The sequence below is a fragment of the Vipera berus genome, assembly GCF_964194415.1.
Source record: "Vipera berus genome assembly, chromosome: 1".
Lineage (NCBI taxonomy): Eukaryota > Metazoa > Chordata > Lepidosauria > Squamata > Viperidae > Vipera > Vipera berus.
The window spans coordinates 25,770,014-25,791,073 of NC_138202.1; the positions used below are offsets into that span (position 1 = coordinate 25,770,014).

The 21,060-nt window shown below is 42.4% G+C and overlaps 1 protein-coding gene across 1 annotated transcript in view; it reads left to right on the top strand.

The window, feature by feature from the left end:
* Positions 1-8,456, top strand: part of ARMH4 (armadillo like helical domain containing 4) — a gene marked incomplete at its 5' end in the record, with an annotated part of 51,312 nt that extends 42,856 nt beyond the window's left edge. The window contains 2 exons of the mRNA XM_081320593.1: positions 6,829-6,963; positions 7,973-8,456. Coding sequence (XP_081176719.1) covers positions 6,829-6,963; positions 7,973-8,041 — 204 coding nt within the window. The 3' untranslated portion in view covers positions 8,042-8,456. The remainder of the gene's footprint in view (positions 1-6,828; positions 6,964-7,972) is intronic.
* Positions 8,457-21,060: the final 12,604 nt, after the last annotated feature.

A 21,060-nucleotide genomic window follows, 5' to 3' on the forward strand; every position in this document is an offset into this window, starting at 1 on the left:
CCAGTGGTCCCCCAACTTTTGTGGCTTGGCGGCCCAGCTGGGGGGGAGGAGGAGAGGGGAACCGGGCTGTGTAGCTCCACTCATACAAGAGAGAAGCCTTTGGGGCACGATTTCCTGCTCCTTCAGACTCACCACCGAGGCTGCCTAACACTCCAAAAGCGGATCAGGTGTCCTGCTCAGGTAGCCTTGATGAATCAGCAAAGCTGAGCAGGGCATCCTTGTGTCAGTCTCTGCTCTCACTGCTCCACTTTTGAAGCATTGGGAGCAGGCAATGTGGTGGGCCCGGCTGGAGGGAGGAGAGGGGAACTGGGACGTGTGATCGATGGGCTGGTGCTCACACAGTTCCATTCACGTAAGAGAAAAGAGAAGCTTTTGGGGCGCCGCTTGTGCGAGTGGAGCTGTGCACTGGCCCACCTCTCATGCGCCCTGGCTCCAAGTAGGCCACGGCCCAATAGTGGGCTACAGCCCAGGGATTGGGGACCCCTGTTTTAATCCATGGCTTTTGATAAGACTCAGATACTTTCTGAATGGCCGAGAGCACAATTCTTTTATGAGTTGAATGATAACCATGAATTTCCATAAGCGGTGTCATGTGCATCATGATGTCATTGCACATCGCTATGCGATGGTGTCAAAATACATGTGCTATCATGCTGGAGTCCTGTGGTCATTTGTGCTTCTCAAGTCTTGGATCCAATTTTTATAATGACATCTTCTGGATTATGAGTGCTATAGAATTCTGAGATTTATAGTTCGAACACATTTTGAAGGGAAGACTGTTTTGGTCTATCATACCCTCCCTTTTTCTTCCAGACTAATACCGGGAGTAATTTTTGCTACAGGTCCTGGATTCTAGCCTCTTTCTCTAAGAATTAGTAGAAGCAGAATAATGTGTGGAAGTACTGTGTGCGCCCCAATTCCGTTAATCACACTGAGGATTTACTGCTTATATATCTGGAGCTTTGCCATTCCACAGTCTTCTCGATATGCAATGTACACCTAAATATTGGTGTGGTTGATGCATTTATTTTAAGTAGATTTTCCCACAATAGAATCCACAGGGGGAGAGAGCTGTGGGATGCAGGAATCCTCACTTGGGTTTGTGGAGGGTGAAGTAAAATTGTTTGAGCACTTTGCATGTAGGTTCTCCATAATGCCAGAAACAAGGGCAGGACAGTACATGTTCCTTCCAGGAAAGAAGCAAAGCCTGTTTCTCAAGTCGTAACTAGGAACTGAAATTTGAGTGTTTTACAGTGCTTTAGCAGTGGTTTGCTGCAGGGGGCATCAAGAGTGAGGATGTGGTCTGCAGCAGATGCAGGGTATTTTCACATACGATAAATTTTTGGACCAGTATTCTTCAACCTTAGCAACATTTATAGCAGGGGTCTTCAAACTTGGCCCTTTTAGGATTTGTGGACTTCAACTCCCAGAATTCCTCAGCCAGTGTGCCTGGCTGAGGAATTCTGGGAGCTGAAGTCCACAAGTCCTAAAAGGGCCAAATTTGAAGACCCCTGATTTATAGTGAATGTACTTCAGCTCAGAATTCCCCAGCTGAAACCTACACATCTTAAAATTGCTAAGGTTGAGAAATACTGATTTAGACTTCTCTCCTTTAGATGTGTTGCACATCTAAAAGATGTCTCCTTTAGATGTGTTGGACTGCAGTCCCATCATTGTTATTTTATATATTTAATTAATTTCAATAGCCACCCATCTCAACTGACTCTGGAGAGCAAAAAATTCCAAAACAATTAAAAACAGTACAAAATAAATACAAGTATAACAGCTGAGAAAAACACCATAATAATTTATCATAATAATTTACTTATCAGTAAAGCCAAAAAACAGGACCCTTCACACTTTTGGACCATGAGATGCAGGCACACAGCCAGTTTTTAAAGCCTTATGAAGGGTCAGTAGGGTTGGGGCCATCCCAATCTCTGAAGGGGGATGTTCCAAAGGGCTGGGGCTACAGCAGAGAAAGCATGTCTTCTGGGCTCTGCCAGCTGGTGTTCCTTGGCTGACAGGACCCTCAGCATGCCCAACTTGCCAAACCACATTGGGTAGGTAGAAACTGTTGGGGAAGAAACAATCCCTTAGGTAACCTGGTCCCAAGGAATGTAGGACTTTAAAGGTGACAACCAGCATCTTGAATTGCACCTGGAGGCACGTCAGTAATCAGTGCAGTTCAAGTGGTGCTACATATGTCACATATCTGACACCACTTAGTACATGTGCAGCTACATTCTGTACCAGCTGAAGCTTCTGGATGCTCTTCAGGGACAATCTCAAGTAGAGCATGTTGCAGTAGTTCAAGCAAAAAGTTATGAGGGCACGGGTGACTGTGAACAGAGCCTCTCGGTCCAGGAATGGACACAGCTGGCACACCACCTGAAAGTGTGCAAAGGCTATCCTAGGCCTGGCTGCCAACTGCTCTTTGAGCAGGAGCCATGAGTCTAGGAGGATCTCTAGATTGTGCACTGGGTCCATCAGGAGCAGTGCTACCACATCCAGAACCAAAGGTGGAAAAACCTTGTCTCCAGAAGGCCTAAATGCCCACAGCCACTCAGTCTTGCTTGGGTTAAGTCAAAGCTCTTTGAACCTGCAGATGCTAGACGAATTCTCATGAAACTTTAAACTCATTAAACTGGATAAGCAGGCTATCTTATGAGGTTCGTAGTCTCATACATATGAATGGCAGCAAGTTGGGGAGAAAAGCTTACACATTTCCAAGCACCTCAGACCATTGATTGTGGTTATTTCCATATGAACCTAAAACAAACCAAGGACCCAGGTGTGGCTATGTCCTTGTGGAGAATGCTCAATGGCTAGGATATCACTTGGAAACAGCCCTTCTGCATGCACAACTTCCTACCCATAGAGGGCAGGAATATCTGAAGATTAATACAAATGTAGAAGCAATGCCCTATCATTTTACTGGACAAAATGCAACTCAGCTTTCCCCAGTGTGGTAATTTCCTGTTTAAATTGCTATGTCATCTTTGGGATTTTCAGCCAACGTGGTTAGAAAGCAGTGGGAATAGTTGACCTGTAGACCTGAGACACCATGTGGCTTCTAGGCTGATGAAGGCTGAATAATCTGTAAAGAGACCTTGCTGGTTGTTCAGAATTGGGCTAGACCCATCAGTATACACATCTTCACCTATTTGTTTCTCATTTACTCTCTTTCCTTTCCTCCCTGCTGACTTCTGCTTCGTGAATCCATGAAACTCCACTGTCAGCCCTATAAGGTAGACCAGACTAAGATATCAATGCCATATAGATCAGAACTACTTTTCCTGTAAGAGCTATAGTAACAGAACCTTTAAATCTAAGTCTAAATGAGCTTCTGCCCTGAACCTCCTTATCTTTGTGTGAATTTGGGAAGGGTTTTTCTGAGACTTTTTTTCAAACTTGTAGTAGCTCTTCCTCTTGTCCTCTAAGGCCATTCCCTAGGCCTTCTACCTTCTAACTCTACTAGGTGTAGAGGTTTTTTTTGGGGGGGGGGGTGTAACCTGTACGTTATTCAGATAGTCCTCAAATTATGATCGGTTGTTGAGCAACTGTTTGGAGTTACAACTGTTTGAAGTTACAACGGACCTCCCCAGGGGTACATACAATCCATTTCTAAAGTTTTGATGGCCACCCCTCCCATGGTCACATGACCACATGTCAGGGTCTTGGCAACTGGCCGTTTGCAGTACCTTGTGGTCGTGTGACTGCGTTTTTATGATGGTTTTACTGAAAACTGTTATTTACTTCTGGTTTTCAGCAAAGCCACCCATAGTGAACAGTGGGTTTGTTTAATAACCAGGGTGTTTGCTTAACCACAAAAAAGGTTGCAATACTGGGTTAGTCACTTTACAATCTTCACAACTGATGACCATAAAGCGCAGGCTCCATTGCCAACATAAGTTGAGGACTTACCTGTATTCAGCTGCCCATACCCAAAATACATCCAACCAAAATTTGGAAGACAAATCAGCATTTTTTTAAAAATAAATGGTTGTTTTGTCAAAATAAATAACAAACTTCAGCCTTATTTTTCCTGGAGAATAAGGAACAAGCTTTTGACAGTCTCATTTCATCCAATTAAGGTCCCTCCGAAATATCTCTCAAATCTGGCACACCAACCAGTGATATGATCACTTTTAGGGGTGTTCACAGAGTAGGGTAAAAAAATCCAGGTGGTGGCTTCAACAGTGTCATTGAAGGTTTGCCTTTTTTTAATGTGCATTGTATTTTCACAACATACATAAGAAACAGGCAAGGCTTCAACAACACTCTCAAAGCTGCCATCTTGGCTTTTATGACCCTACTCAGTGGACACTCCTGGTCACATAATTGACCAGGGCCCTTGCCTCAGAGGTAATGATTCAATATGAAATAGCTTGTCCGGGGTTTTGGTTTTGTCCCTGGCTAGAAAGAAGCTGGTCTAATCCTGCCCTGCATGAAGATCTGGCTACAAACTGAATACATGCTACATTAAGCTCGACACATTTAGAAATGTGGCAGTATCACTACTTTTTTTTTAATCCCATTTATATCCCGCCCGTCTCCGAAGACTCAGGGCGGCTTACAATTTAAGCACAAACTAATGTGCTTAGCAATAGCCTTCATTCTATGTATATGCCTGCTTATTAGGGCTTTCGCCCCCCCCCCAAGCGGCATTATTACAAAGTCAGCTTATTGCCCCCAACAATCTGGGTCCTCATTTTACCTACCTCGGAAGGATGGAAGGCTGAGTCAACCTTGAGCCTGGTGGGACTCGAACCTGCACTAATTGCAAGCAGCTGGTGTTACTTAAGGAGGCATTAGCCCACTGCTCCACCAAGGCTCTTACAGGGGGTCTCTCTGTTCTTGCCTCCAGAAGTTGTGGGTGCTCCAACACTGTAGGTTTTTAAGAAGAGACTGGACAGCCATTTGTCTGAAATGGCATAAGGTTTCCTGCCTAAGCAGGGGGTTGGACTAGAAGACCTCTCAGGTCCTTTCCAACTGTCTAGGGCAGGGGTAGGCCACCTTGGCTCTTTTATGACTCGTGGACTTCAACTCCCAGAATTCCTGAGCCAGCCATGCTGAGGGGAAAGGGAGAGGTTTCCAAGCTGAGCCATGCTGGCTCAGGAATTCTGGGAGTTGAAGTCCACAAGTCATAAAAGAGCCAAGGTTGCCTACCCCTGGTCTAGGGGGAATGATAAAAAAGGGATGGTGGTAGCTGCAATGGTGCAACGGAAGCTCCATCAGTTTTTTTATATATGTCATACATATATATGTGCCAGCTTTAATTATTTTTTTTAACCACAATCTGGAACAGACCCCCTGGCTAGTTGGGCTTAAGCTTAAATAAGGAGTACTACTTATCTCCTCCCCTTGCCTTAAAGAATGAGGGTGAGAATAAATAGTGGGGCAAAACTTTCAGCCTAGACCTGTTTTTGCTTTGCTGGTACTTTTATCTACCTGTCCAACAGATAACCAACGTAGCAAGAGTAGGCTTTAGGAAGACCCAGTTTTATATTCACATTGTTTTTGTTCTGTTCCTAAATATTATGTGCCACAAATGCACCACCCACTCCTAGCATGGATGAATTGAGAAAATAAGCATAAAATCCAAGACATTAAAGCAAATACTTGTTTGCAATGGGAATATACAGTGTTTATGCCTTTATTTTATGCTTTGTGTTTCTTCTGTATCAGCAAAATTCATGTAAATGCTTCTCAGAGATTAGTTTATTGCTCTTATTATTATTTTGCTTTAATTTTATTATACTGTTAATACTGTTTTGTTTTATGGTACAAGATCAGCATTCATATTTATCCTTTGTTATCTGTTTTTCTGCTGAAAGCAACTTGTAAAATACTAGAATTTTTCCAAAATTATTCCAATTGAAGAACAAAAGACAGGTGATAAATAGAAATCAAATGGAAATTAATTATCAAATGGAAATTTGAATAATTAAATTGAAATTAATTATCAAAAGCTTTTGTAAGGAAAAAATAACATATTTATTTATATAACATATAAAAGAATAACATATTTATATATATATATATATATATATATATATATATATATATATATATATATATATATATGGAGTATAATAATAATCAGAACTTTATGTGTTTTTTCAGTTCTTTGCCCTATAATACAGCAATGGCAACTAGCAATAGCACTTAGATACTGCTTCACAGTGCTTTACAGCACTCTCTAAGTGGTTTACAGAGTCAGCCTATTGCCCCCAACAATCTCGGTCCTCATTTTACCAACCTCAGAAGAATGAAAGGCTGAGTCAACCTTGAGCCAGTGAGAATCAAACTGCCAGCAGTTGGCAGAGTTAGCCTGCAATACTGCATTCTAACCACTATGCCATCACAGCGCCAATTTATATAGCATTGTATTCCTGTGGTTTAAAAATGTGGGAATTACAGGTAGTCCTTGACTTACAACCACAATTGAGCCTAAAATTCTATTGCTAAGTGAGACAGTTGTTAAGCAAATGTTGCCCCATTTTACACCTTTCTTGCTATAGTTGTTAAGTGAATTATCACAGTTGTAAAGTTAATAACACAGTTACTATGCTTCCCCATTGACTCAGCTTGCCAAAACGTCACAAAAGGGGATCACATGACCACATATTACTTTCTATGTTTAAATGACAGCAGAGCAAAGTAGCAGTATGGTTGCTTATAGCTGGAAACATGTCTGCAAGAAGAGAGTTCAGTTGTTTGAGGTCTGCAGTATTAATAGTGACCAAATAATTAAAAGCATAAAAAAAATCCAGCTTGACCTGATGGTTACTTGTAATTCTTCTTCCATCCTTCCTTCCTTAGGCAGGATACATGTCTGGGATGCTGGTCCCAGTGGGTGTAGGCATTGCTGGAGCCCTTTTCATCCTGGGAGCACTTTATAGTATCAAGATCATGAACCGCCGTCGCAGAAATGGCTTTAAAAGACATAAGCAAAAGGTTGGTATTCTTCTTTAAATGCTATGAAATGGCTTGAGTTCTCTCCTTGCCCCAAATGATTGCTTGCTCCTAAAAAGTGAGTATTAGTCCCACCTTAGGCACAAAGCCAGCTTGGCCAGTCACACTGTCTCAGCCCCAGAAAGGAGGCAATGGCAAACCACTTCTGGAAAATTTTGCCACCTTTGCTTGGAGTCAAAAACTGACCCAAAAGCGCACGTGTGTGCACACCCACGCACACCCACACACCATGATTATATGCAGATTTTTCCAATCAGTGTGCTCCAGAAATGTTCAGCCACAATTTCCATCTTCTTGGCATAGTGGTTCAGTATATCTGAAACACACTAAGTTGGGGAAGATGGCATGATAGAATGCACACTGGAAATCTAATCTCAGTCCAAAAAACGTATAAAAATTGATAATGGAACATGCACAAATTAGTTTGTAGGTGATGTAGTTTGTAGGTGATGTAGAATTAATGTTGTCTTTCTGCTTAATTTGAATTCTGCAGTGTTTATAAAAACTGGAGAATTGGTGTAAACAGTCAGATTTTCTTAACCTTTTTAGAGGATGATTTTTTTTATCAGTGACATTTCAATATATCAGAGCAATTAAACCAATCATCTTAGTTCAATAAGAATGAACTTATTGCTTGATCTGTTATATCTCATATTGTTTTGTGTTTGCTAGCTTTTGAGATGGGGCAAGGTATCCCAAATATCTACAAAGCACCTGCTTTGGTCTTGATAACTCTACTCTTGAGCTGCTCCAAGTTTATAACTAACCCAGCCTTCCTCCATCTGGTGTCTTCCAGATTTATTGGTTTTGACCTCTTTGGATATGCTGAACTCCAGCATATGTGGAAGAAAGTATGTTAAAGAAAGCTGCAGTAGCTGAATATTTCCAGGCAGGGAAGAAATAAACAATTGGGAAGTGTGATTGTCTTCCTTGTTGTTGATGTTTTTCTTTTTCTTTTCTTTTTATCTTTTTCACTTTTCACCCCAACTAGCAGAGAGAATTCAACAGCATGCAAGACCGGGTGATGCTTTTAGCTGACAGCTCTGAAGATGAATTTTGAATCCTGCTGCAAAGCTACATCATGTTCTCCAGTGACTTACTTTGGTTGCAAAGGGAGGTTTGCAAGTAAAAAAAAGTCTTTCTGCTGCACCCCAGCGGCCTGCCCCTGTTGTGCACTCATATGGCAGTGTTGCTTTATACAACCGGTCCCCAAAAGGAGAAACACACACACAGCCAAACACATCCCACTCACAGCATGTTGCAGCCTTTCTAAAAACCATGCATTTGTGCAACTTCATTTCCATTGCACTGCATGTTCTTAAGGATGAAACTAACAATGATTCCACTAAGAGTGGGGGACAAGACAGGCTGAATGACAGTAATGGTCCTAAGGTTTTAATTTTCATGTTGATGCTAGCAATCAAAATGTCATTCTTTCCCATATTGTCTTGGGGAGGATGATTTTGAACCCAAATAATGCCTGTCAATCTCCCACTAGGAAGCCACTTCTAAGATGTGGGATTTCCTGAGCTAAAAGCTCATGGTTTTGAAAATAATTGGCTCTGTTTAATTAACAAAACGGTCATCCAGAAGCAGTCCACCTCATAAACAGGAGAATAACTATGTAGGTAGAGTACAATGAACAAGCACGTCATGTATATATAGTATATTATGCTTAGGGCCAAACTAGATAGTTACTTACCCAAGACACATGTGCTTTGTTTTGTTCATTGTGAAACAAATGGGAGTGGAAGAACAGTCAGGAGGGTAGGAGAGTGCTTTCATCAGCTCAGTGGGGGACCCATAAAGATCAAAGTACTAAGCAACCGTCACATATGCATGGCATACTTCACATGGCTATTTACTCAGCTCCCACAGCTAAAAACCTCTCTACCGTCTTGCAATGTTCCAAAGTGATATGGAAATGGTCAGTGTACATTTGATCTGCAAGAGATCATTACTTGGCGCTGTAGCCATCAAACGATGGCAATGAACCAGTGGTAAACGCATGATCGTGGTGCCCAAATTCCTGATACCATGAGGCAAAGCACTTTCTGATCTGGGTTAAAGTTTAGATGTCTATGGGGATTCTCAATTATCCAGGTCATGGTTGTCCCAAAGGTGCTTTTTCACAAGGCCATTGGTCTTTCTTTTTTTCTTTCTTTCTTTGAAGATGTTTCGCTTCTCCTCCAAGAAGCTTCTTCAGCTTGGCAAAGAAGCTGAAGAAGCTTCCAGAACTGAAGAAGCTTCTTGGATGAGAAGTGAAATGTCTTCAAAGGAAAAAAAAAAGGAAGCCCAGTTGCCTCGTGAAAAAGCACCGTTGGGTTAAAGTTTAGAGTACACTTTTTTGTGCACTCAGACAAAAGCCAAGAGTTTGGAGCATATCCCTTTTTAGCTGCTTTGGGACTCAGCAAAATTTAGGGCTGATAATTCTGTATTCATCTATGTGTCCACAAAGCAGCCTACCCCATTTTGCTTCTTTTTAATTTAGCACTTCCAGTGAAAGCTGGCATTCTGTGGAACCACCCTCTAACATTCTATTATTTTCTATTTGTTACAATATACATATACACATAGACATACACACACACACATATATATATATGCTGAAGGGAAAAAAAGATCCAGTTGGGCACCACTTTTTGTGGAGCATAAGAACTATTTTCTCATTGGCCATGTGCACTGCAGAAGCTGTTTTGAAAATAGGCAAGTCTCTAGCAGCTATTTCAAGGGAATTCTCTCCAAGAAGTTCAAAATTCCAAATATGCATTGCAAACTAGCCAACAAATTCCCTAACTCAGTCTGATTTATCAGATTCTCTCCAGTTGACTTGGACAATCAGTCCCATTCTTCCCAGTCAACGGGGATGATAGGAATATTTCTATACATCTGGAGAGAGTTACAGGTGGGGAAGGCTGGTCTAATTAATTGTTCCATTTCCTTGGGAATTAAAATGTGCTTCTGACTTGGAGCTTTCACCACACCAGTTAACTAAACTAGTAAGACCTCTTGTCTTGCTTTCCATAAAAAGACAAGAGACATGTATTAAGCTGAGCTTTTGGTTACTTCTCCCAATTATTATCCACCCTGAGCCAGTACAACTGTTAGGGGTTTCAGGAAGAGGCTACACTCACCAATATTGGCTATAGCCAGAAATTGGGAATTTCTGCATACCAAACAAATGATCCGAGTTCTGGCCTTTTCTTTCTTTCAAAAGATTGAGAGGGTGAAATTAAAGCTATAACAAGAAATCTTTAGCTTTATTACAATTCAGTGATTACTGTTTCTGATACTGTAACTTAATTTGACCAAGATGCTTTGCCTCTTTGGCTCATGTGTTTTGGGAGTCATTGTCTCATCACTTTACCTGGTGGAAGTATGTGTAAATATATCTTCTGTGTATGGCTGAGGACAGTTCTGGTCAACGACTTCAGAGTAGCAGTACACCACAAAGTAAATAGTAGGTAAGCAGGAAAGAAGTGTGAAAGCAGTTGAAATATTTCTAGTTTCAGGCTTCCATTCCATAGAGAACAATTTGTTATCTTAAGGATATTACCGGTAAACACTATTTTTGTAGAACACACACACGCACACTACATAAAAAGCAATGTCTTAGTAAGAGAGGCTTCCTAGCATAGCATCCCAAGATTGTAGACGAGGGGGCCCAAGACTTCCAGCCAATTGTAAACAATACAATATGGCTGCAAGGAACACAACAAGTGCTAGAATGTGATGTGTAGCACATAATATGTTGGGGTGCCTTTTCTGATCTGGCAAGGGCTGAAGGCCATGCATGCACCCAGTGATTGTGTGAAGTTGAGAAGATAGAGATGACAAAGATGATTCAGAAGCAACAGAATGGACTTGTCATATTTTGGAGGCTTCAATTGCCACCCCCCCCAACCCTAATAAAACCATAAATTGGCTGTTCCTTGATATGTCGGTACCTTTTTTCAAGAATGTCAGTTAAATAAAATAGGGATACTCTTTTGCTCTTCCTCTTCATGTCTCCCAGTTCAGCAGTATGGAATAGCAAAGCCCTCTCTGTATCTTCTAGTCCATGTTCTCCTCCACCCAGTGGCTCACTACAACACATTCAAAGCAGCCAGTCCAAGCAGAGCAGTCCTGCTCTTTGCAATTTCTCCGGTGGCTCTTTTTGCTGGATCAGATATGGCAGGCCCCAAATGTCATAGGCCAGAGCTTGGGACCTATCCCCCTTTTCCTAATTCACTCCCAGAAGGGACAGAATGACTTAAAATACATGACATTCCAATAGGAACGGGAGTGATGCTTGGTGCCAAGTATAAGAGTTTGGATGTTTAACTCAGCTTTGATTGCTCTAGCCAGCAAGAGGTCCCTTGCTGGGAATAGACCTTTCCTTCTTGGGCCTTTAACTAAAGCCCAAGGGTAGGCAGGGCTCTAGTTAAGGCAGGGATACAAACTGAGTCCCATTGCATGCCAGGCAATTCCTTTTCCACGGCGGTTCAGTCTTCCTGCATCTCACAATGCAAGAAGCTGGCTAAAACTGGAATTGCTTCTAGATTTGGGAAAGATACTCTACAGATTTCAGGGTTAGAAGAGAAATATTTTGAATTGTCTTGTTAGCATTCTAACCTGTGTAGAGCGGGATTCTAAAAAAAACAACCTAGGAATATATGTTTCAGTAGATAGAGGATACAGCTTGACCAGAGGTGGATCTCAGGATGCCTAGTCTTGTCATCCGGCTACAGACCAGCCTTCCACAACCTGGAATCCTCTGGATGTGTCAATGTGCTGGTTGGGATGAGGAGCGGTTGTCCAACATCCGAGCTGCCCAGTGGAAGCTATAGTGATGTCATGATGTGCCTGAACAGTTGGAGTGCACCAAGTTGGGGAATGCTGCTTGGGCCTTTGATGGGTCACTTTGGTCAACCCAATTCTTCACCTTTTGGGTAGGAACAAAAGACCTACCTCACAGGGTTGTTGTGAGGGCAAGCCAATAAAGTTTTGAAGCACTTGGCCGTTAAATGTGTCCCGTCAGAAATATGTAGACATAAAACAAAATAGTGCTGCTTGTAAAAAAAACACGGAAGTTTGGCTTAAGAAACAGTTTTAGCCTATCCAGCAGCCATGTGGGCATTAAATGATTAGCAGCAGATAAAAAAATGTAGGAAAGAAAAAATGAGCTCCTTTTCCTGGGGACATTTGATTTATCTTGGCCTTGTCTAAGGAGTACCCTAATGAACAAATGATTAGTTCTGGGTGATGATTTCCTGATTTTCTCCACTTTGGCTTGCTAAGAAGTTCTCCTAATTGGAAGAAGGGACATTTGGAAATACCTTTGTTTTTAATGACTGAAAGGGAATCAAGTTCCCTTCTGGCTACTCTTAAAACACCACGGTGCCATTTTTTGGTCCGTCTGTATGACGGACAGATTGGGAGCTGCTGCCATCCAGACCGAGTCAAAGGCTTTCGTAATGACAACAGCTTGGACTGTTGGGGGAAGAGGCAATCCCAGGGGACACAAGTTTGCTTTTGCTAGAGGTGGCTGGCAGAGCAAAGCTGAAAGAAGCAGCAAAGAAAGGTTCGTCTTGGGTTCAGAAAGCAAGGGGAGAGAAGTTATCAAATGCAAGAAATGTTTGTTTAAGGAAAGCTGTGCTTAAACGGGTGCAGCATAAAATGCATCTTTAAATTTCATATATTGGCAGGGTGCACGTACAACGATTAGGGTTGCCACAGAAGGATGGGGGGAATGCCAGAAAAACTAATCTGAAATTGCTGCCTGCTATGAATATATGTAACTCAGAGTTGAGCTGTAGGATTCTTGGTGCTCTGATCTTAGTTGTTTTCTTGCACACATTTCGTTACCTGGCTAGGTAACACTGTCAGTGTTATTGAGTGTGTTCTTTGTTTCTGTACAGTAGTTTGTCCTGCCAGTGCTAGTGGGGGTATGATCTTCTCCTTGGCAGTTCCTTCATTAGGATATTGTTTTCTGCTTATTACCCTAGGAATACCCTAACGGTACTGTAAAACTGTAAATCAAGGAATTACTAAAGAGACAAATAAGTAGACAAACAAGCACAAAATAATACTTTAATCAAGAAACTACAAAGGAGAAGACCACACCCCACAAACACTGGCAGGACAAGCTACAGTATAGAAAAAGGGAGTGAAAGCCATACTCACTAACACTGATGTTAACTAGTTGGGTAATGAAACATTTATAAGCAAACAACCAAGCCTCGGAGCACCAGGGATTCCCATTGCTGCTCACATAATCAGGAGTTGCTCTGTGGCACTAATGATTCTTTCCACCAGCGTAGTTAGAAAAATGTTTCTCAAATTTAGCAACTTTAAGGCACGTGAACTTCAACTCCCAGAATTCCCCAGCCAGAATTCTGAGAGTTGAAGTCCCTAAGTCTTAAATTTGCCAAGTTTGAAAAAAAACACAACAACAAACAGGTTTAGAAGGAAAACGTTCAGCAATTGAAAAAAAAAAGTTAAACTCTCTTTTTCTGCTCAAATCTCTAATTGCCCTCAATCCTCTTTGCAACAGCTGCTACTTGCATTTGCAAAAGGGTGCATTTAACTGCAAGAAGTCAAACTCGGTTTTCAGTTTCCTCCTTGAACCTGGCCTTTATGCTCAGTAGCATACAGTGACTACAATTTCTTAGAAAAAATAAAGGACAAGTCTGAAAAGGGGGAAAATCTGAAAGAGGTTCATAAGGATGGCAAAAATGGTTTGTTTATAATTTTGCTTCACAACAGAAGATTCATGAGCAAAACCAAGAAAATAAATAACTAAATACATCTAAAGCAGAGCTTTCGGAAGTGAAGGACGTATGATAACTTTAGCTGATGCAACGAGTTAGAAGTCCATGGTTTCAATATGAGATACAAAATCCTGCTTTAATTTAATCTGGAAAAGGGATGCCAAACCAACAGAGTAGGACAAAGGAGGACATTATCTAACATGAAGCTGCCGGCTGTCTCAGACTTAAGTAGAACAACATTTACAGCCTGTCTTTAGTCCAAGAAACTCTGGAAACAAATGCAAAATTGGTGCATCTGAAAAATTACATTCATTGCCACCTTATCAAGTAGATGTAGGAGACTGACTATCCTGGGAGTATCTGGTGCTTCCTATGGCTCAGTGGAGATTTCATTCTTTTATTCCCAGTCCTCATAACATTAATAACCCCAGATAAAACACTGGTTTTCTGTAAAATATGCTCCTGCTTTGTTATGCCCTTGCAGAGAAATCAAAGGCTACTTGTAGTTTGGCAAGGCTGGGTCTAATCAAATAAAGTGAGGCTGATAATTAACTAACCTGAATTCTCCTGAACAGGGGAATTGTAGAAGAGTCATGAGATAAAAAAGATCTGATGGGAGAGACATTAATTCTTCTGAAAGTGAAAAGGGCTGGCCACTTGCCAAGGAATAGCATAAAGACAGACTCTGCAATGCAGAGAACACAATATCTAAAACTCCACCGATCGATCAACCGGAAAGAGATATTCTATATTTCTTTAAGGTGGGATGGAGGCATGCTCAAAATATTGCCATCCACAGTACCTGTCACTTTGTTGCCTCCAAGATGCAAGTATTGTAGATGGTGGTTTCTGGCCTTGCTCAGTCATCAGGACCACAGAAACTGGAGAAATGTCCTATCAACTCACAAATGGTGGTAGAGACACTTCTATGTTTTTTCCCCTCCAGGGCTTCTTAATGATTACCCTCTTTGTACTAAAGACAAGGGCTGTTGAAAGATGGTTTTGATCAGTATGCATCTGCACCCTCAAGGCTTAAGAGGAAATGGAAGTGAGAGGCATTTCTAATGTGAATTACCATTCTGTCCCATTACATCCTGATAGCAGCCAAAGTCAAGGATCCTTCTCTAAGGATTCTCCTTCCTAAGTGTTCTAGCCCAGCTCCCAGCCTTCAGCTCCCAGAATTCCCCAGCCAATATGCTGATGCCAGCCTTTCCAGATAGATCAGACAGGAAACATGACCAGATGAGCCAGTTCTTTATTGTAAGACTATATTAACAGAATGTTATAATTCTGAATGTACATATCTCTGGCTATCTCCTTTATAGCCCGAGAACTGTAACCGTAACTTTTGCACCCTGAAAACAAGATGTTGAGACCCTAGAAAGAGTACAGAGAAGAGCAACAAAGATGATCAAGAGACTGGAGGCTAAAACATAAGGAATGGTTGCTGGAATTGGGTATGTCTAGTTTAATGCAGAGAAGGATGAGGGGTGACATGATAGCAGCGTTCCAATATCTCAGGGGCTGCCACAAAGAAGAGGGAGTCAAGCTATTTTCCAAAGCACCTGAGGGCAGGACAAGAAGCAATGGATGGAAACTAATCAAGGAGAGAAGCAACCTAGAACTAAGGAGAAACTTCCTGACAGTTAGAACAACTAACCAGTGGAACAATCTGCCTCCAGAAGCGGTGAATGCTCCAACACTGGAAGTTTTTAAGAAGAGACTGGACAGCCATTTGTCTGAAAAGGTATAGGGTTTCCTGCCTGAGCAGGGGGTTGGACTAGACTTCCAACTCTGTTACTGTTAACTTGGAGAGGAGGTCCTTTCTTTCTCCCTCCACTATGCAGCTGCAGGTGAAGCTCCCTCTTATCTGATTCTACTCTAGGCAGCATCTCCTTCCCCCCAAAGCCATTCCCATATACCAGGGGTAGGCAACCTTGGCTCTTTTTTTATTGAAAAGTTTTACAGTACATTTTATCTTTAACAATCCCCCCCTCCCTCCATCCACCCCTACCTAACCCTCCCTATCCCTCCCCCCCCATTCCCCCCTCCCCCCCGACTTCCCAGAGCTAAGTACAAGGTATAAAAACAAAGAACAATCATAAACATCCATATGCTAACAACAATAAACTATTAAGTCTATCGCACTCTAGCTCAAATAAAATGACTACAAGCAATACTGATATTACATAAAAAAGAGAAAAAAGAAAAAAAAAAGAAAAGAAAACTTATTCAAATGCTAAGTGAAACTTTTTAGTCCCATATTTGTTCTGCATATAATCAATCCACTTTTTCCACTCCATAATATAACGTTCATTTCAAAAAAAGATTTAGGCAATCTAGCATGACTTGGGGCACGCTTAAAAGAACCAGATTTGTCCAGCTGTACATCCAGGACACCATTCCAATCTCCCATAAAAATAAAAGATTTATAATCCAACTGGGTAATCTTTGTATGTAGTGAACTAAAAAAATCAGTTTGTTGTTGATTAGGAGCATACAGTCCAACTAAAAGCGTTTTTTTGCCTTCTAACAGCAAATCTATCATAACATATCTTCCTTGTTTATCTACTTCAATTAGTTCCGCTGTCAGAGTATTCTTAACATAAATAACCACTCCATTTTTCTTATTCATTGCGGAAGCAATAAATTGCGTGCCCAGCCTTGAGTTCAACAAGTACTTTTGGTCCATAACCCTAATATGCGTTTCTTGCAAGCAGATAACATCAGTCTTAAATTGTTTTAAATATTGAAAAACTTTCTTTCTCTTCTGAGGTGAATTTAATCCATTAACATTCCAGGTTAAGAACTTAGTCGCCATTCTTGGCATCCCGAAGCTTCTGGAGCACGTCTGCCAGGACCCCTTTAACTTCCTTAGGCCACGCCCCGCCCCTCCCACAGCTTCACTGTAAGTACGCTTTGGAGGTTCCATAACTTTCTGCTGATCTTGCTCTTGCTCTTGTCTCACTCGTCTTAAGGCGGCACGGGTCATCCTCTGCTCTCCAGCAGCTGCCGATGAAACTGTAATTTGATCCCCTCCAGCACCATTCTCCTCTGTCTGTATTCCTTCAGCATCTTGAGGCTTTCCCTCGCCATTTCCCTTTACAGATTCCAAAAGTGGTAGAGGGGTTGCTTTTAAAACTTTACTGTAAAAATCACGTGCCTGAGTCACTGTGACCAAACGATATCTTTTACCTTCGTGCATCACCACCATGCCCACTGGAATCTCCCATCTAAACTTGATGTCGCATTTCTTAAGTTCCTGTGCCAAAAAGGCAAAATCTTTCCTTCTCCTTAAAATCTTTGGAGGAATCTCTTTTAAGACCAAAACTTCTTGCTCAGCAACCACAAACCTAGTATCATAAGCAACTTGGATAACTTCAACCCTAATTGCTCTCTTTGTAAAGTAAACCACCACATCTCTAGGCAACTTCCTCTGCCTTGCAATCCATGAGTTCACACGAAAGATTTTGTCTATACTTCCCTCAATTTCAGCTGCTGACTGACCCAGTACCGCTTCCAAAGCCTCAGAGACCAACTGCTTTAAATCTTCTTTAGTATTCTCTTTTAAGCCTCTGATTCTGATAGCAAACTCCATCTGATGGTACTGGACGAGGGTCAAGTCTCCATCCATTTTATCCCTTATATTTTCATTCTCTAATACTTTTGCTTCTAATATAGAATTCTTTTGACTAAGATCCTCTACTTTTTCATCCAAGCATTGCACACATACAGCCACACCTTCAATTGCAGGCAAGATGTCTGCCCTCATTGCTCTAAACTTCTCCTCCAGTTTCTCCTCCAGCTTTTCCATCTTTTCATCCATCATATCTGACATTAATTGTGAATGCTTTTCGAAGGCATCCTGCAAATCCTTAAGCGTCAATGCCGGAGCAGGTGCAGGAGGAAGCAAAGCTTGCAACGAAGTCTGTTGCACTGGGGAAGCCCCCACACTCCGGAGAACTTTGGAAGTTTTAGTCGCCATCTTCCCCCACTTTCACTTGCTGCGCACTTTCACTTTAAAACCATAAAGTCCATTGAGCTAGAGAGTAAAAATAAAAGTCCACTTCACCTTGACCTCCTGTACTGCTCTGCCTGCGTCTTCACACTCAAGAGTCTTTCCTTCTGGCAGGGGTGGTTGCTAACGCTTGGCTCTGCTCCAAAAATCACGGAGCAGAGGCGCTGCGCAGCCCGGAGCAAACCCAGGCTTCGGGGGGGCTCGATCCTTCAGCCGCCCAAACTTAAAGCTCAGGCGGCCCCGGAGAGCTCAACCCCTACCTGGGGCCTCACCCCCTCCTCTTCTCCCGGGGAGGGGGCTTCCGAATCACCAAAACAGCTGATCGGCACTGTTTTCAGTAATTCAACAAAGCTGCGGAGCAGACAGCCCGGAGATGGCTGTCTTCAGCGTCGTGTCGCCACTGGAAGCCAGGCAACCTTGGCTCTTTTATGACTCGTGGACTTCAACTCCCAGAATTCCTGAGCCATCCAAGCTGGCTCAGGAATTCTGGGAGTTGAGGTCCACGAGTCATAAAAGAGCCAAGGTTGCCCTCAGCTGGCTCAGGAATTCTGGGAGTTGAAGTCCACGAGTCATAAAAGAGCCAAGGTTGCCTACCCCTGCCATATACCAATTACATCAATTATTCAGACTGTATACTCCTTGAAGTACAGAGTCAGAATAAGGGGGAAACTACTACTTTAAAACCAATGGAACTAAGGATGATTTATCCTCACTTATGGAATAAGGATGATGTGAAGTCTAAGGAGGATTTTTTTTGGGGGGGGGTATGATTATGATGTGGATGGATCCAAGTGGGGACATGTCCTCTGCTTTTGAGGAGCATCATTTGAGGTAAGAGTTTCTCCGATACATATAAAAATCTTGCATGCAGTTTTCAATCCATCTGTCCGCATGGAGGAATTATTTAATAAATGAATTACTGTTCAGTCATACCAATACCTAAATTTGAGCATTTTAGTCAAATACTATATCCCTTCCCTAACAACAAGGCCTTCCAAGAACACGATCTGAAGTTTCACCAAAATTGCCCTCAGTTTTGAGTGGTGGTACTTTCTTTTAAGAAGAAATCCAGTAATTTCTAGTTTGGTTTCAATTGACTTGTGGTGTTTTGATAGACTACTTCTAGGATTCAAGCATAATAAATAAGGTTGACAAGGGAGGGACAGGCCAAAGAAGGAAGAGCTCTTACACAAGCCTGGAAGGCCTTCTGAAGCATGGCCCAGACTGCAATTTCAGGATATTTATGGAAACTTACTTTAAGGGGAAATTTACATCCCATTTGACATGCTCTGGCAAGAACTATTGGATCAATTCTTTTCATGTGCAAGAAATAAGGCAAGGAGAAACAACTGGTAGCAGTGGCTAGAACAAAACAATATAATTACCAGGGACATTGATCTCAAGGACCAGTCTGGTGGTGGGACTTTTTAAAAAATAGTTTTGTAAATCTCAGCTATTTACTTATTTGAGTAAACATCTATAGAGAACATCCCCACCCCCACCCCTCACACACAACAGAACCTCAGGCTGTAATTTCAGAACAGGAGAATTAAAGATTTTTTTTTTCTTTCCTAAGTAATGAGACTTAAAATTGGAAGAATGTATATGCAAACATCCCTTTGGGGGCATCTGCAACAGGGGTCAAAAATGTCAGGATGGTGACTATAGCCATGTGAGCGAAGCCCTGCTCTTTTAGGGGTATCACAGGGCTTCAATCATGGCCATGATTTTAATCTTTCTTGCTTCCCCCTGACTCAGAAGACCTGCTTTGCCCTAGAACTTCTGAAATCACTCTTTAGTTTTCCCTTCTTCATTCTTTGCTTTGAAAAATTATGTCATGTGTCAAGTCCTGCATTTGCTTCAAATCAAAGTCTCCTGCAATTTAGGAAGGCACAGTGAAGTTGTTATGACCCAGGTCACCTAGGAAGAAGCAGGCTTCTGTAGAGTCCTTTACTGCTCTGTTAAATTACACAATAACCAGCCCTAACACTGCCAGTAAAGGCTCCACCCCAAACTTCCCTGAAGGCAGTCACAGACCCACAAACAAAAACTAGTAAACAACAAACCAATTTGCAGAGGCAGAGAGGAAGTCCAAAGAAGAAGGTGTAAGCTCATGGGGCAAGGTCCAGAGTCAAGGTCCACAGGGCAAGGCAAGTCCATGAAGCAAGGCAAGTTCACAGAGCAAGATAAGTCCACAAGGTAAAGGCAAGGCACAGGCAGAAATATGAGTCAAAGCTGAGTTTTCCCCATGGCCAGGGGAGTGCATGCCAAAGCAAACAATTGTTCCTGACAAAGACAACCTCCCCCAGCCTGTGCTTACGTCAACCTAAGCCAGGTGTTCCTTAAGAGGAAGGCCGGGGTGACCTTCTCCCAAGTAGCCTCGCAGACCTCCTTTGAGTTTGCCTCCGCTCTACTCTCCCTATCCTGAGATCGAGTAGGGGCGGCAGCTGTTCCTCATCAGAGGGGATCTGCTGCATCTCAACATCACTGGCTGTCTGCAGCCGATCCTCCCCCATGTCTGTGCGGGCAGGCAGCTCCCCTCCCCTCCCCTCCCCCAATGGGGTCTTGGACACCATTGTCCTCAGCCCCTGGCCTCTCCAAACTTTCCAAGGGAGACTTGTCACCCCTGTCCTGGATGGTACTGGTTCCAACTCCTCCTCCTCTGAACTGGGATCTGATGGGGCCATGACAAGTGTTGGATGGGAAAGACCAATGAGTTTCCTAACCTGCAATGCAGCCCCGAAGATAGCCTGCTGCCAGATTTAGGGCCCCAAAGAATGATTGCCCTGCTAAACCAGTTTTAGTATCTTTTGAGTACGTGAAAGGAGATAGAGGGTGAGGGAAGTTTCCCTGTCTTTTTCAGGCAGCAAAATGTTTCCAATTCCTCTGTGCAATTTGAAAGAACCAGCCAGATCAGATCAGAGCCACAAGAGAGACCAGTGGTAGAAGGGCTTGGAGGCCTGAATGCCTAGGGCTGAGGTTGAGGCTCCTTCCCCATAGTCTGTTCACCTCTTTGTCTCCCCTCAACTTTGGGATTTGATAGAAAAGGGTACAAAGCAATATCTAATTAACAGATTTCCGCCCCCCCCTTTTGAACGAAAGCTATGCCTGTTGAACTTCTGCCTGGCAAGACCTTGAGGGCTCTGCTGAAAACAAACCCAGCAGCATTTGTGTGTGTGTGTGTGTGTGTGTGTGTGTGTGTGTGAGAGATGATTTTTGTCTTGATGTATGTGCCCTTCTCTTTCTTTTTTTAAAGCTGCCCAGAGTGTCTCTGGGGATTCTCAGTCATCCAGGTAATGGTTGTCCCAA